This window comes from Narcine bancroftii, chromosome 2 (genome assembly GCF_036971445.1).
Source record: "Narcine bancroftii isolate sNarBan1 chromosome 2, sNarBan1.hap1, whole genome shotgun sequence".
Lineage (NCBI taxonomy): Eukaryota > Metazoa > Chordata > Chondrichthyes > Torpediniformes > Narcinidae > Narcine > Narcine bancroftii.
In genome coordinates this window covers 243,118,009-243,136,185 of record NC_091470.1, presented here as the reverse complement: position 1 = coordinate 243,136,185, position 18,177 = coordinate 243,118,009, and the positions used below count along the sequence as shown (strand labels likewise).

At 39.1% G+C, this 18,177-nt stretch overlaps 1 protein-coding gene across 8 annotated transcripts in view; it reads left to right on the top strand.

The window, feature by feature from the left end:
* Window positions 1-18,177, top strand: part of vps41 (VPS41 subunit of HOPS complex) — a 191,659-nt gene that overhangs the window by 104,656 nt on the left and 68,826 nt on the right. For all 8 annotated transcript variants that reach the window (XM_069920645.1, XM_069920646.1, XM_069920644.1 and 5 more), the window contains 3 exons: window positions 10,784-10,903; window positions 11,810-11,956; window positions 13,433-13,499. In XM_069920645.1, the coding sequence (XP_069776746.1) occupies window positions 10,784-10,903; window positions 11,810-11,956; window positions 13,433-13,499 (334 nt within the window). The remainder of the gene's footprint in view (window positions 1-10,783; window positions 10,904-11,809; window positions 11,957-13,432; window positions 13,500-18,177) is intronic.

Sequence of the window (18,177 nt, the reverse complement as noted above, 5' to 3'; positions counted from 1 at the left end):
CATCAAGGGCTCAGTAGTGGAGAGGGTCAAGAACTTCCTCAGTGTCAACATCTTCAAGGATCTGTCATGGAGTCTCCATGTTAATGGAATCACAAAGAAGGCTTGCCTTTGTGAGATTACTATTAACTTAATCTAACATAACCCTCTTCTAATTCTGAGCGCACGTGTATGTTATGTGTGTGTAAGTTCAGAAAAGTTTTTTAATTCACGGTCCAATCTTACTTCTCGTTCCTCCAAGTTCACTGGCTGCAGGCGATTCTTATACTTTGCACAAAATTTAACATTTTTGAATTTCACCAGGCTTTGATGTGTCACCGAAAACTCTCATAAACTTGTACAGGTGTACCTTGAAGAGTATTCTGGCTGGTTGCATCATTGCCTGGTATAGAGGTGCCAACTCTCAGGACAAGAATAAACTCCAGAGGGTTGTGAACTCAGCCTGTGACATCACAGGCACCAGACTTCACTCCATTGAGGACATCTACATGAGGCGGTGTTTTAAAAAAGCAGCCTCTATCCCCAAAGACCCCCACCACCCAGGCCATGCCCTCTTCACTCTGCTACCTTCAGGGGAAAAAGTATAGGAGACTAAAGATGAGCACTCAGCGGCACAAGGACAGCTTCTTCCCCACTGCCATCAGATTCCTGAATAATCAATGAACCAAAGACACTGTCTGACTTTTTGTCCACTATAATTGTTGTTATTATTTTACTTTTTTAATAGTAATGTCGTAAGATGGTTATAATATGTATGTTTCCACCATGATCCTGCTGCAAAACACCAAATTTTCGACAGCAAATTCAGATTCTGATCTGCCCTGGCCCCCACTGCCACCAGACCTAACAAAAACAGGATTCCCCTTGTCCTCACCTATCACACTACTAGCCTCCGACACATTATCCAACATATTATCCTCCGTGATTTCTACCAACTATAACATGATCCCACCACCAGACATTTCTTCCCCTCTCTGCCTACCATAGGGACCACCCCCTCCATGACACCCTTGTTTACTTATCCCTTCCTATTCATTGCACACTTGGCACCTTCACCTGCAGCCTCAGGAAGCATCACGATTGCACCCACACCTCCTCACCATGCGGGGCCCAAAACAGTCCTTCCAAGTGAAGTAATATTTCACTTGCGTATCCGCGGGCATCAGGTGCTCCTGCTGTGGCCTTATCTACATTGGAGAGATCGCCTCATTGAGCACCTTCACTGTCCGCATCATTGGCAGGGATCTCCAGGGGGCCAACCATTTCAATGCTGTGCCCCACTCCAGCACTGATGTGTGTTACGAGCCCAGAGGACCCCAAAACCCAGCAGCAGTAGATATTCACCAAAACAAATGGTTACTTAAACAAAAGTTGCTCTTAATTATCTTACAAATTAAAACGGGATCAAACTTTATCTTATTACTATTAACTTAATCTAACATAACCCTCTTCTAATTCTGAGCGCACGTGTATGTTATGTGTGTGTAAGTTCAGAAAAGTTTTTTAATTCACGGTCCAATCTTACTTCTCATTCCTCCAAGTTCACTGGCTGCAGGCGATTCTTATACTTTGCACAAAATTTAACATTTTTGAATTTCACCAGGCTTTGGTGTTTGAAAGGTAAATGGTTACTGCCCAGGTAGGTTCTTGTCGTTTTCAGAGAGAGATTTGTTGTTCATGGACACAAACTGATCCCTGCTAATCAACCACATCAGTGTCTTGCTAAAGAAACTTGCCCCATTAGATTTTTCCGGATGATAGCCTCTTTCTTTCAGGTCACCACTGAGATCCTTTTTGTTTCTCTTACTTCAAATGGAACATTATGCAGCCAGTTCTCTCTTCTTGTATGGACCACAAGTGATTTGACCAGGCTGAACTAAGAACTCTCAACCAGTGTTCAAAATGGGGGTTTTCCACAAGCTTGCCACCTTGTCATGTTCCAGTCCCAGCTGCTGCTACTGAACTGTAAAACTGAATTCTCTCTCTCTCTCTCTCTCTCTCTCCCCCCCCCCCCCCCCCCCCACTCCCAGAGAAAAGTCTGTTTTACTTTCACTCTGCTTTCAAGACAACATGACCCTCTTAGAATAGCAAACTGCACTCAGCCAGCCTGCGGCTCCGATGAATTATTTCATCTGTTGCTTTTCAAAACAACAATCCATTAGTGAAGTCCTTTGGCCATTCCCCAAAGCTTTTGCAAAGGCATTTGGAGCTGGCCTGTCCAGCTTGAGCAGAGCTCCAGTATTTTAAATGAGGTCTGTTTTAAAATATTTTTATTTGATCTACACTTAAAAAAACCTGCCACACTTGATCTCCCAAAACCTAAATATATACAATATAAAACACAACATACTCTGTCACGTGTCTGTTCATGACATTGAGAGAAGCATTAGTGTTCAGCAAGAATTATAAAGATATGTATGATGAAAAAAATTAAACTGCAATCTATATTATTCAAATATTTTCTTAAATAAACTATGTTCACTTATTGGCAATGAAGATCTATTGTATATCCCTTTTATAGGAATGGGACGTATTACATTAAAGTGCATTGTAATAATGCTTTGAACAATGAGGTTTTCCATAGCACCAAACATGCTTGGAATGCATTAATCGGTTTGTGCAGGGTATGCCTGTACTTGAGAGAAATCTACTGATGCAGTACAGTAAGCAAAAACCAGTTTGCACACACAGAATATCAATTGTTTCTAATTGACCATAGAATCTATCGAGAGCAATGGAAATAATACTCTTACTTCAAAATAGTGTAATGGTACTTTTTGAGTTTCACCTGCAAGAGCAGACAAGTCCTCAATTAATATTGAATCCAACAGAGTTGCATTCATCACTCCCCTGAGTCAAACCAAGCTTTTCTATTCACATCTCTGGAGTTGGAGTTGAATCAAGACCTGACTTTGAGGCAACCAAATCATTGCTGATTTTAAAATAGTCCTCAATTTTCAATTATGTTCTTTTGAAGTTAAATACAATTGTACAGTACACACACTATTGAGTCTCCCAGGCTGCTATCTTGAACATTGGTAAAAGTCTACTTTTCTAAATGGTGATGTCACACCACTGCTATAATTCCCTGCTTTTTAAAGAACAAAAGTCTTATTTGTTAACAATCTGAACAGAAACTATGTTTTTATAAATTTATCTATCTATAATAATATTAGGATTGTGTTTTTTTTACACATGTACACATTGTCATACAGCACAGGAACTGGCCCTTTTTGCCCACAAGCCTGTGCCGCCCAATTACACCTAATTAACCTGTACCTCCCCCCTCCCCAAGTACATTTTGAATGATGGAAGAAAACCGGAGCACCCAGAGGAAACCCACGCAGATACAAAGAGAACGTACAAACTCCTTTCAGACAGCACCAGATTCAAACCCAAGTTGTTGATGCTGTAAGAGGATTACACACACCGAGTTGCCCCATTTTTTTCTAAAATGCCACTTCATTTAGTTTTATATTTGCATTGTTGTCAATCTCATGTTCTTGACACTTGGTGATCTGGATATTTTGTTCAGATTTATTCATGAATGAGACAAAACAGCCTGATATTTTTTTTTATTATTTCCAAGCCTCAACTTGAACTTTTACGTAACTTCACTATGGAGTTAAACTTCCTTTGAATTTCTGGAGTTTTAATGCAGAAAGAGTTTGCATTTAATGCTTTATGTATATCTGGAGATCATGGTGAAATACAAGACTGGCTGCCTTTTCTCTTGCAAAACATGGGTCAAGGTGTTACACAGATTGAGTTAGTGGCAACTCCAATTGGCTTCCTTCTGCAAGTGTGGCTTTTTCAAAGAAGAGCAGGACATTTCTTCCTGATTTCTGAGGAAATATTGATCGCTAAGACAACTTCACAAAAGCAGATTTAATGGAACCTAGGTAAACAAATTGCATCTTTCTATTTTCTCCACCATCAAAAGTCAGTGGAAATTTAAAAAAAACTCTGCTAAATGTTGGATATCTGAAATAAAAATTGAAAATACTGGAAAAAAAAGGAGGACCTGAAGCATTGACTTTGTTTTTCTTCTGCATGGGCTGCCTGGCCTGCTGAATATTTCCAGTGTATTTTGTTTTTAATTTTACACAGCAGAAGTACTTCATTGACTCTGAAGAGCTTCAGACTGGGAGGCATTATATACTACTTAAAATTTAATAGAAACCTTTAAAAATGTTCAAGTAATGTTAGTATCATAAGATTTGACCAAATGTTGAGTTCTTTAGCATAGAATTATGGAAAATTTTGGATCATTAGAATGAACTACTTAAAGAAGTAAAACAGACAAGAAAAAAAATTATTGTATTCAAGAAAAATTGTTTACCTTTGAATTTCCAGCAGTAGTTGGATAACTACAGTATATAAAAATGCAAGTTCAGAAAAAAATAGGAGCAGTTGTAATCTACCTGGCTGCTCTGATCAGGGATCATGTCCTCTTCCATGCTAGTTCCCAATATGTCTGAATCCCTGTATCTTCCAAAAGATTCCCCTTCAAATACCTCCATAAATCTTGCCCCCAACAACCTACAGGGGTAGAGAATTCTTCTATTTCAATTCTAAATTATGTCCCCTTGGACATAACTAAAATTACTAGAAATATCCCTTTTATCACTCCTTACCATTTTGTGTGTTTCAGTGAGATTTCCATCCATTCTCTGAAAGAATACAGATCATTCATAGTAGGACGATCATCTTAACACTAGTGAATATCTTAGATTGTTTCCAATGCCAGCTTAAACTGTACAACGCTCTGTACAATTGTTACAATACTTTCTTTTCTTTTCTTTGGCTTGGCTTCACGGACGAACATTTATGGAGGGGTAATGTCCACGTCAGCTGCAGGCTCGTTTGTGGCTGACAAGTCTGATGCGGGACAGGCAGACACGTTTGCAGCGGTTGCAAGGGAAAATTGGTTGGTTGGGGTTGGGTGTTGGGTTTTTCCTCCTTTGTTTTTTGTCAGTGAGGTGGGCTCTGCGGTCTTCTTCAAAGGAAGTTGCTGCCCGCCGAACTGTGAGGCGCCAAGATGCACGGTTTGAGGCAATATCAGCCCACTGGCGGTGGTCAATGTGCAGGCATCAAGAGATTTCTTTAGGCAGTCCTTGTACCTCTTCTTTGGTGCACCTCTGTCTCGGTGGCCAGTGGAGAGCTCGCCATAGAACATGATCTTGGGAAGGCGATGGTCCTCCATCCTGGAGACGTGACCTACCCAGCGCAGTTTGATCTTCAGCAGCGTGGATTTGATGCTGACGGCCTCTGCCATCTCGAGTACTTCGATGTTGGAGATGAAGTCGCTCCAATGAATGTTGAAGATGGAGTGGAGACGACGCTGGTGGAAGCGTTCTAGGAGCCGTAGGTGATGCCGGTAAAGGACCCATGATTCGGAACCGATCAATACTATATTATTTTAAAACCCACCACCCCTTTTGCAATAAAGATCAAAGTGACAGTGCCTTCCTCCTTGTTCACTTGCAATCATTTTGTGATTTATGCACAAGAAAACTGGATCCTCTGTGTGTTTCCACTGCAATATTACTTATTCAGTCTTTGCTCTGCATGCTTTTGATAAACCCTTTTTTTTACTGTTGGTCTTGCCTTTAGTACTCTGCTGCAAGTCTCCTGTGTTTCAAAAACATGTTCACTGTGACTATCCATGTATAACTTGGCCGACTTACTCCACTAATTTGCAGAGCTATCATCCTCATCCACAAATTTTTATTGTATCGCGGACCTAGTCCAGAACTTCAGCATTTCATGCCTCCTTCAGTCCTCCTTGTATCTTGATTTTGCTATTGTAATTGTCTTTCCATTGATTATCTGGAACTTTATAAGCACCAATAAATTAATATTTCAGTGATTGTTTCTTCCATCTGTGCATTGCCTTGGGACTCTTGGAACATTAAAACTGCTTTGACACAAGTTAGAACCTGTTGAGAGTTGAGAAAGGCTCGGTGGTGCCATTATATCACATAGAATCAATAGATAAAGACCTTTTGTAACAATTTAGAACACTGAATTACCAGATATTTTTCAGCATCGTGCAGTATTTTTATTGTAGTAGTTTAATGAAACCATACTTTGCAAAGGAAATGACAACAATGCTTAATGTATTCTTGACGTTTTGTTGACATCTCCACTGGCTTATTATTGATCGTATCTGACCTCCTGTTCTTGCCAGGTTGTAAAACTAATCCATATTTACCAAATATGTCCATATTGGCCTTCTATGAACTATTTTACTTTTTAATCATTTTTGGACATTGTACCTGTCCTTCAGAATTGAAGGTGAAACATTAATTCATCTAGAGGGCAAGAGATCCATATCTGGATTTCTTGGAAGGAAAATGTTCATTTGTGTCAATAGTAAACATTTGGATATATTGCTTCAAATTGCCACACAATTCTGGTGAAAAGGTGAAATAAATAACAAAATTCAGTTACAAAATGAACTGAATAAATGAGTTTTTATACCTTTCCCACTTCATTCTTAAAGATGTTTTCAATTTTTTTAATGACAGGCCAACATGTTTGGTCCTTAAATGCTGAGGTGATCATTTGAGTCGTTGGCAGCAAAGTTCACTGGAAATTTAATACAGGTATTTTGTTTCAGAAGGGAGGGAGAAGCCATTTCCACTGTAAGCTGGTATGCATCTTCCTGACATGAAAATATTGCTAAGAGGTTGCACATGCTGGAAACAAACTGCTGGGAAAGCTCAATGGAAAGACAGAATTTGCATAGAGGGAAAGAGACAGTGTTTCAGGTTGAAACTCAAATCAGGACTGAGTGTGTAAGGACGGAAGAGATTAGCCAGGAAAGGGCAGGAACTGGCAAGGTGAGGAGAGGTTGTTGACAGATGGGGCCAGGTAGGATAAGGATGGAGATAGTGCCAGACACTGGGAGGTGGTAAATGGAAACAATAAATTCTGCAGAATGTGGAAACCGATAAGAAAGGAAGGGGATGAGCACAAAAGGACTGCAGTAACTGAAGAAAGTATTTCACCACAACCTTCTTAAGAACAATTAGAAATGGTAAGTAAATGCAGCCTCTAACTGTTTCCAACTTTTGTGTATAGCAATAGGCAGAAGGTGTTGAAGGACTAAGAGAGTCCAAGGGGTTTTCTTGTGTTGTGAGCTTCAGGTAAAATTTAGCCTTGTTAAGTGGATGGTAATTTCGGGTTTTGTCTCTGATTATTTAGGATGTTCAAAGCTGCAGTTTGTTTGCTTTCTTAGGTCATTGATGACACTGTTTTTCAGAATAGCTATTTTATTTGCATTTTAAAATGGCTCATTCCTTTATCAAGTTGTTTGATATTTTTGAAAATCAACTATGAGCAAGGAAGGCAACTTGTATAAAGCAGTTTCTGCAATCTCAGATAGTTCAGTGAAAATTTTTTGACCACACTGAAAGTATGAATGTCTGATTCAAAAGGCAGCAGCTTTGACAGAAACAGAATCAGAATTTATTGTCATGAACAAGTCACAAAATTTGTTGTTTTGCGGCAGCGTCACAGAGCAAACATTCCTATAAACCACTTTACAAAAATAAATAAAATTGATGCAAGAAAAGCTAAATAAAACAGTGTCTTTGCTTCATTGATCATTTAGGAATCTGATGGCAACAAGGAAGATGCTGTCCTTGTGCCACTGAATACTTGCCTTTCAGCTCCCAATGGTAGCAGAGTGAAGAGAGCATGGCCTGGGTGATGGGGATCCTTGAAGATAGAGGCTGCTTTCTTCATCTACTTGATGTCCTCGATGGAGTGAAGTGTGGTGTCTGTGATATTGCAGGCTGAGTTAACAGTCCTCTGGAGTTTTCCCTTGTCCTGACCTTTGGAACCTCCATACCAGATAGTGATCCAACAAGCCAGTATACTCTCCTTGGTACACCTGTAGAAGTTTTCAAGTTTTCAGTGGCATACTAAATGTCCTCAAACTCTTCACAAAGTATAACCACTGGAGAGCCTTCTTTGTGATTGCATTGACATGGAGGCTCCAGGACAGATGATGACAGAGATATTGACACCCAGGAATTTGAAAATCTTGACCCTATCCACTACTGAGCCTTCAATGAGCCCTCGATAGACTTCTGAAGTCCATAATTATCTCCTTCATTTTGCTAATGTTGAATGGAAGGTTGTTGGTGTGACCACTCAATAAGCTAATCTATTTCCCTCCCGTACGTTTCCTCATGGCCAAGTATATCCCACTTTTCTGCACTGTCTGAGCCTTTTAACTGAGACGTGAGTTTTGTTGCTTAGTTGTGGCAGTACTGAAGTATTGCCATTGGATGGCTGTATAAGATCGCATGGAGCATGGGAAATATACCACAATAATAACATGAGAATTTCTTTTGATAATGGAGGTGGATGTTCAAGTTTATTCAATAGCATTTAATACACAAAATTGTTGGAGAACCTCAGCAGGTCCCTCATCATCCATGGGAGGCTAAGATGTTTTACTAATGTTTCGGGTCTGAGTCCTTAATTGAGGTAAAAGCAAAAAGCAGGCAGATGCCTGAATAAAAAGGCAGTGGGGGGGGGGGGGGGAGGAGGAAAAAAGGGGTAAGGGAATGACACAGGCCAAAAAGGCAGGGGAGAAGGCAAGAAAGGTTAAGGGGATGACACAGGCCAACACCCAAAATACCATGGGTGGACATGGATTGGAGAGTGTGAGAGTCTCTTATTCAACAACACTGTGCTTGAAATAAATAAAATAATGCTTCAAACTTTTAGTATGATAAAGCTGATAGAACGGAAACATAAAACAACAGATTGTTTATTGAGCTGCAGGTGAGGAGAAAATAGAAATAGTGAAAAAAAAAGAAAAATAAGAGAAGTCAAATAAAATACACATAAGGAAAAAGAGACGGCGTGCGGAATTTTTACTTCGTGGAGGATGTTCCACCTGAGCTCCTCTCTCCCTTCATATTTTCCAAATAATGTAAATATATATGGTAAATGTTTCTTGCAAAACACCAGTTTAGAAATAATGCAAAATAAAAATGTACTATTACTGGGTAGTTTGTCTTCTGCATAAATTTTTCACAAAGCTAAGATAAGAATTATTTTTTCTGAAACACTTTTATTAATTGTTGAGCTCTCTCAACTAATGGAGATTTTCTTTGTGACATGGTGTAGCTGGATATAATTTTTTGAATTGTTTAACGGAGTGGAAGATTTTCCATTGGCACCATGGCTCCACAATGTGCAGTGACAGACTGCATTGCTGTGTAACTCATTGGGTTTTTTTTTGGAAGCCCCTTCTGAATCTGTGACCTCCACAGTTTAGAAGGGCTTCAGCAAAAGCTAGACACAGTTATCATCAACTTTAAGTCCCCTTTCACGTTGGACATTGACTCAGCTTGGAAGTTTATTGCTCTTCCTTAAAGGTCCTGAAACATTCTCTCTTTGCACTGGAATACATGGATAGCAACTTACCACCATTTTCTCAAGGGAAACCAGTAATAAATGCTTCCCTGGTAATGATGCTTACATCTGTTAATGAATACAATCATTATTTTCTAATTGAAGAATGCATCATTACATTGCTTTGAAAATGTCTCCATTTTAAGGGGTGATGTTGGGAGAGAAGTAAGTACAGTAAAGATTGATTACTTTCCTTGAATAAAATGGATGGAGCAAGACACCAAGCAAGATCTCTATGGATTGGTTTCACTTATTGAAATGGGTCCTTTTGCTCATTGAGTCCATGCCGACCATTGTTCACCCATTTGGAATATTGTGTGCAGTTCTGGCCACCTATTTAAAGGAAGGATATCGATAAGATTGAAAGAGTGCAGAGGAAAATTTACTAAGAAGTTGCTGGGTCTTCAAGGGTTGAGCTACAGGGAAAGATTAAACAGGTTAGGACTTTATCCCTTGGAGTGAAGAAGAATGAGGGAAAATTTGATAGATGTGAGAGGTCATAGTTTTCAGCTGAAAGGGAAAAGGTTTAGGGGGAACATTAGGGGAAAGTTCTTCACTCAGAGAGTAGTGGGATTGTGGAAAGAGGTGCTTTCGATCTTGAATTTTAAGAATCAATTGGATAGTTGCATAGATGGGAGAAGTCTGGAGGCTTATGGAATGGGAGGAGGTCAATGGGACTAATGGAATGATGGTCAGCACAGACTAGAAGGCTAAGTGGCCTGTTTTCTATGCTGTAGTGTTCTATGTTTCTATTTGCTGTAATTCTACATTAATCCCATTTTTCATTCTCCACATTCTCATTAACCTTTCCCTATCTATTCTACCATTCACCTACACTTGAGGAAAAATTGGCAGGGGCCAATTCGCCTGCCAACACCAGGTTAGTTGAAACCTGTTTGGTTTCAGAGAGTATGTGCAAGCACCTGACATCAGGATTAAACAGAGGCCTGTGCTGTGAGGCAACATCTCTACCAGCTACATTGCTGCACTGCCCATCTTTTCCATCTGTCTTGTTTTCATTTTCTTCTCACTCAGCTCTTGATAATTTTTTTTTAGGTGATCTTTCACTTATGAATCAATGTTACAGATAGGTCTATTAGCAGTGATGTTAACTTTTAAATTTGAGCTTGAGTGTTTCTGACCACATTATGACTGACAGCTGCAGTGCAACAAATGTAATTAGTAATTTTCCTATTTTTAATGGCTGTTTCTATCTGTCATGTACCAAAGATGAACTCACAACAAAACAATTGCAAATTATTTTAATTTGGTTATTCTATTTTATCATAATTTTTTTAACTTTTCTTCCTTCCTCTCCCCTCCACCTCCACATTTTTTCTGCTAGTTGCTGCTGTATGAACGGAACTGGTTGAACCGGTGGAAAATGACAATATTACATGAAGGAGAAGGCATGATAACAAACGTCAAATGGAGGGGCAGCCTCATTGCGTGGTCAAACAGTGTGGTAATGAATTCTTCTGCTGGACCAATGAAGTATCGAACCTGAAGACATAACTGAAAAGAGGAAGAGGGGAAAATGGAACTGTGTATCCTATTTCCATCTCTTTTATATTCTTGGCTTTCTTGATTTTAACTGTGAAATTAAGTCTCTTTTTTAGTGCCATATTTGAATGAAACAACCCATGTGGTAATATCCATTGTGTAAGGAAAAAAAAATTATTTTGACTTTGCCTTTTGTCCAAAGAGTCAGGTCTGGCGTCTGCATTGAACAATTCAAATGGCTTCTCACTCTTTGCCCTCTCCATACTATCTTTTTAAATTCCATTTTACTTCTTCCCTTTTATTGTAAATGTTCCAAGTTTTGAAGTTTGTTTTTTAATTCTTTATTTCCTTTGTTCCTTCCTTTATGGTGCAGTGATGTTTGATTCCAATGATTATCTCATTCTCCTTTAAAAATGTACATATCCTTACTGTTCAGTCACTCAACAACCATTTGGATCGTGCTTGAGGGGAAATTCAAAACAAGACAAGTATCTTAATATATTTGTTTCCTAACTCTTATGATTTCAATGGTGATGTTTTGATTTGAGCCATTGTATCAATATTAATTCCCTGTTTATGAGAACAATTTTTAAAACTTGATTTTGTTAGATGGAAAGTATTAACTATGGAGACAACTGTTTCCAAAACCAATCTCTGTTTTCAGGTTATTATTTTAAAATAATGATGGTTGATTTATCATCTTTATTTTGATAAAATGAAAACCAAGGGATCTGTCAAGGATTAGTTTATTATCATGATGTAATTCTTCCCGTCTGACAAAGGTCATCTCCTTCAGTCCACCTCACATCATTAGAAAATTGAATTTTCTTTGTCAGATTCTTCTTGCCATCCTCAGTCCTTTTTTCAGGGAGTCAAGATATATGATGCCAGCTCCAAGCAGCGAATCACAAATATTACTCGAGACAACATGTACTTTCGTCCGGATATGTATCTTTGCAGCCTATGTTGGAAGGACAACATAACGCTCATTATTGGCTGGGCAACATCGGTCAAGGTATGTTCTTATCCTCAAATGCACTATTTTGAAAGGTTTTCACTCTTCCAAAATGATCAAAGTGAGTCTGTTATATTGTTGTTCAAAATAGCTTTGTGTTTATCATAGGAAGAAAGCCTTTTCCTGTTGCCCTCTGAATTCTTTGTCACCATTGGAGAGGAGAGTGGGAACATGGGGCAATATTTGAATCTGTATTTTTTTTAATTACATTGTTGGTGGCAGAAATGGATTTTAGATGAAAATACAAAATGTCTTGTACCCACTCTTCATAAAAATACATGTTTTCTTTCATGCAATAGATGTTGAAAGTTTATTGTGCTCAGTAATAACTTTTTGAATTTTTGTTTTGTGGCTAAATAGTCACTAAAATTGAAAGTAGCTTTTAAAAAATGTACAGTGCCCTCCAAAATGTTTGGGGCAAAGATTTTTGTCTTATAGTTGGCCCAATGTGCCACAGTTTTAAATTTGTAATCAGACAATTCACATGTAATGTGAATCCAGATTTTGTGTAAGGCTATTTGTATACATTTTGGTTTGCCCATATAGAAAGTACAGCACTTTTTATGCGTAGTCCCCTCATTTCAGGGCACCATAATGTTTGGGACATTTGGCTTCACGTGTTTGTGAGTACTCGGGTATGTTTAATTGCTTCATTGGAGCAAGTATAAGAGATCTAAAATTGCTTCTAAACTTTAGAGTCTGTAATGGGCATTTTTCAACATGAGGACTAGAGTAGTGTCAATGAAAGTCAAAGAAGCTAATTGATGCTGAAAAACAGGAATAATCCAGAAAGAGACATTGCCCAAACTTTAGGATTACCAAAATCAACAGTTTGGAACATCATTAAGAAGAAAGACCGTACTAGTAAGCTCAGTAACCGCTAAGGGACTGATATTCCAAGGAAGACCTCCAGCGCTGATGATAAGAATTCTCATCATAATGAAGAAAAATCCAAAACGTATGTCTGACAGATCGGAAACACTCTTCGGAGGCAGGTGTAGATATATCAATGATAACTGTCTGAAGAAGACTTCATGAACAGAAATAAGAGTGCTGGAGGTTGTAATCTTGGGACCAGTGTGGATATAATAAGTTAACATTCAAGTTCATTGTTTTTTGTGGGGGGTGGGGCGGGGGGACACCACACAGAACAGAGACTTTCTTGTACACACATTTGTAATACCATATTACTGATCAACGTTCTGCATGTACATCTTTATTCAATTAATAATTTTCAAAGTTCTTTGATTAATGAAACCTATTAGTATGGTGATTATCAAGAGCATTTTCTCTTAGAGTGTAATCTTTGGCCACTATTGTGCTAATATAAATCCATTTAAATCTTCCATGTGGATTTCATTGCAACTTGGAGATGAACAATTTGTTTGATCCACAATGCTGTATATAGTAGCAACCTGTTATCAGGAGTGGAATCTGTGTTTTAATTTAAAAGATATCTTATTTTTTTTTAATTAGGTGTGTGTGGTGAAAGAGCGTGATCCAACTGATCTCAGAGACTTGCCCAGTCGTTACGTTGAAATCGGTAAGATTTATCTTCTCTCAGATCACTGGTATATTTTGATAAGTTCAGATAACTATTTCATTAGCCAGATGAAATATTCTTATGTAGTAACATGTTTTGGACAACTGAAGGTCTCTCTTGGTAGGTTTTCTAAATAATTACAATACTGTGGGTGTCATTTTCAATTAACTTTTCCAGAATTTCCCTATATATAAAAAAAATTGGCTGGGCTGCTGTAATAGAAACACTTCCACTGGTGCAGACCCATGGACAGTGGGGAATGAAGACACAGCACTCCCCTGTGGGGTCCTACCACACAGACTGATTGCTGACAGCACTGTACAGGTTTTCATCAGCCTGCTAAAGGAGCTGACAGTGTTTTATTTAAAATCATGCAACCGCAAAATGGTGGTGCCTGTGTTTAGCAGCGATCTCGAGGGGTTTCAGACCCCACTGGAGCAGCAGACAGATGCAGGGCATCTGCAGTGAGGAGAAAACTCCCTGTTGAGAAGGAGAAGCAGACTCTAAAGGTGGTGACCATAGGTGGACCTTTGAGGGGCTCTGCTGCTGAAAGACATACATAGTCAGCAAGCTGTTGGTGACTTGTGGGTGAGAAACCCACACAGGCTGTGAGCTGCTGACAACTTGAGGTCAAAGGACTCACACCAGGCTGGAGACTGGCTCATGAGAACCAGGAATCCCTGGGATTCAAAAGGATGCTGAAAGCAAGGAGGACTCCTGAAAGACCTTGGGCGCTGAAGGCTTCCTCATTGTGTCGGAGGTTTAGATCTGGGCTCAGTTTGCCAATGGGTTGAACTAAACTGGAGTCTTGTAGAGCTGCAGGAGTGCTGCAGGCGAATCCACGGACACTCGGTGACTCTTGGGGACTTTTTTTTTTTGCTTCTCTTTCTCTGCCAGTAAGGGGTGCAGGGCAATGCTAATGGTGAATCTTTGCCTGTCTAATGGCAGACTAAAGGTAATTTCGTGCAATATTACATTTCTGTTTTATTACCTGTCAATAAATAGTATCTGATTTTCTCATCCAGTTACATTGAATACATATGCATTGAGCAGTGACACTTTTGGCAATGGACTAAGCCTATGTAGAACTGGAACTTAAATCTTTAACAGGAAGTATACAGATGTAATATTAGAGCATTGGATTATGTGAAATAATTATTTACTTCAGACAAAAATAAATGCAGAGATTGTTTTCTTGATGGTGGTGTAATGGAATATATTTGGGAGATAAATTAGTAAAATTAGAGTAGGTTACATACATACACACACTTTAAAACAGATCTTGTTTGAAATAATGAAGAATTCATATTCAGTAACTTTACAGAAACTATAAAGAATGCTATGCACATTTCACAAGTAGGTGCTAATTGAAATTACATCATTAAAGCAACAAAAAGGAGACACTCTGGCTGTTGAAAGCTCTTTGAAAGGGTTTTGACAGAGTGCACAGAAAGGTCACTCCTAGGTTCTTGTTTACCTAAAATCCACAGCTTGACCAAGAAGACTAACTCCTATTGTTTGCTGAAGAAGGAAGGGGGATTTTGCAAGTGTGAGAGAGAAAGAAGGACATATGGCTGGCAGTTTTGTATTTCAGATGAGAGAGAGAGCTGAACAGTGCAAGCCAGGAAGCTTGATGGAACTGAAATAGAAAACTCCAGAGCGGCAGATGGCTAGAAGTGCTATCTGTCTGATGTTTCTCTTGGAATAAGTGGAACAAAAACTCTGTGGTAGCCTGAAAGAAAGAGGTTATCATCTGGAGAACCTTGATGGGGCTAGTTTTATCAGCAAGACATTGAGGTGACTCATGGTGGTACCTCAGTTGTGGAAATCCTGGATAACGAATCTCTCTCTTCAAACCTACAAAGAACTTTCCTGAGCGGAAAACCCTTACCTTTTGAGCACCAAAGCCTGGTGAACTTTATACATGTTAAATTCTGTGCACAGTATAAGAATTGCTTGCAACCAGAGAACTTGGAAGAATGAGAAGTGAGATTGAACTGTGAACCAAAGAACTTTCTCAAATTTATACACATTACATATACGTGTGCTTAGAATTAGATGGGGGTTAAGTTGGGTTAGTTAAGTTAATAGAAATAAGTTGAAGTTTGATTCTGTTTTCAATTTTAAAGATAATGAAAAACAACTTTTGTTTAAGTAACTACTTGTCTTGGTGATTGTCTATTGCTGCTGGATTTTGGGGTCCTTTGGGCTTGTAACAGTGGTTTATTGTTGCAGTTCTTCTGTTATAGAAACAACAATCAGATGTAGAATTAAAAGTCACCTTCCAAGTATGATTGTTTTGAGATTTGTTCAAGGCATATTATGTCGAATTAACTTGATGATTTTTATGAAGTAACAAAGAGAGTTAATGAGAGGGAATTGTAGTTGATATATGAACCTTCAAAAGGGATTTTAGACCTTGTTATAGGCTGGTCATCAGGATTGAAGAGCATGTTATGCAATATGGATAGAAATTTCACTTGATCACGTGAGGGCCAGGAACCAAACTCGGGGACTGAGACCTCCCCTACCAACCATACTACTGGTGAATGTCCAGTCATTGGGAAAATAAAATCAATGACTTCAGGGCATGGCTGCTTTATCATAGACAAGTGAGACAAATCTCAGTTGATCACTACACCTAGATCTGGATAATAGCGATCACACCAGATGCAGTGATCCAACCAGAGGGTTTCACCATTATAAACTTTAATTCTGCAAAACAGAGAGGGGGCACTCTGCGCTTTTTTTAATTAATACCAGCTGGTGCACAGACATTGGGGTTATGTCGACCTCCTGCTCCACAGAGAGAGCAAACCTTAATTAAATGCAGACCCTTCTATCTACCCCAAGAGTTCTCATCAGTGATTCTCATCAGAGTTACAAATAGGCACTTGTGGAGCTGCTTGATGTAGTCAGTGAGCAAGAGATGCCCACTTACTGATGCATAGTCATAGTCGGTGACTTTAACCAGGCCTGTATCAAGAAAACCCTGCCCAATTATTACCAGTCTGTAAACTACTGAACCAGAGCTCCCAATGCACTTGATCACTGTTACACTAATGTAAGAAAGGCCTATCGTTCTTTCCCGAGACCTTATTTTGGCAAGACAATCGGGACAGCAGAAAATAGTCACGAGAGGCTGAGGCCTTGTCAATGGATTGAGTAGTGTTCAAGAACTCAGCTGACAATCTGAATGTTTACACCAAAGTCATTACAGACTTCAATAAAACAACTGTGTACAAGTATTTCCCAACCAAATCATTCAGGACTTTCTCTAACCAGAAGTCTTGGACGAACAATGAAATCCAGAATATGCTGAGAGCCGATTACAGGTATTTAAGTCCAGAGACCCAGAATCCTACACAAGGAGCAGTTATGACCTACAGACCCTAAGCAAAGTGGAGATTCTGGACAAGAATGGAAACAACAAAGGATACCTAACAGCTATGGCAATGTCTAAATGATTAAATCAGCTATAAAAACAAATCCGGTGCAGTAGGAGACTGCAAAGCTTCACCCCAGATAAACTCAATGCCTTCTATGCCCAATTTTACCACCAGAATGAGGAATAACCAGTGTGTACCTACATGTTCCTTGATGATGCTCTCTCCGGCAGAACATATTACCCACCTGTTTCAAACAGCCTCAGTCTTACCAATTGTGATGGATTGTTATATTTTATATTGTACATAGCTATGTTTTAAAAGGAGATAAATTGTGGCAGGTTTTTTAGTTGGGTCACACAGATACAAACACTTCAAAACAGATCTCATTTAAATGCCAGAGCTCTGCTCAAGCCAGACAGTCCAGACTCTGAGTGCCTTTGCAAAAACATTTGAAGGATGCCTATAAGGACTTCACAAGTAGGTATTAATTGGACAGGTGGAGTAATGGATTATTGTTTTGGAATGCAACAGATGAATGAATTCAGTAGATTAGGTCTGGAGCCGCAGTCTGTCTGAATGCATTTGGCTGTTCAAAGAGGGTCATGTGGTTTTTGTCTGAGTGAGAGAGAGAGAGAATTCAGTTCTACAGTTCAGCAGCAGCAGGTGGAACTGGAACATGACAAGCTGGCCAGCTTGAGAAAAAACCCATTTTGAAGACTGGTTGTGAGTTCTTAATTCAGCCTGGTCAAATCCCTTGTGGTTCATACAAGAGAAGAGGAAAGTCTGGCTGCATAATGTTTCACTTGAAATAAGGGAAACAAAAAGGAATTCTGTGGTGACCTAAAAGGAAGAAGTTATCATCTGGAAAACCCTGAGGGGGCAAGTTTCTTCAGCAGGACTCTGAAGTGGCTGATCTAAAGGAATCAGTTGTGGGTGTCCAACGAACAACAAATCTCTCTCTGAAAACTGACAAGAACCTTCCTGAGCAGTAACCATTTACTTTTCAAGCATCAAAGCCTGGTGAAATTCATAAACGTTAAATTCTCTGCACAATATAAGAATTGCTTGCAACCAGTGAACTTTGAGGAGTGAGAAGTGATATTGGTCTGTGAGTCAAAGAAATTTTCTGAACTTACACGTTATATACACATGCGCTTAGAATTAGAGGGTGTTAAGTTAGGTTAATAGTAATAAGCTAAAGTTTGATCCTGTTTTCATGTTTAAAGATAATTAAAAGCAACTTTTGTTTAAGTAACCATTTGTCTTGGTGAATTTCTATTGCTGCTGCG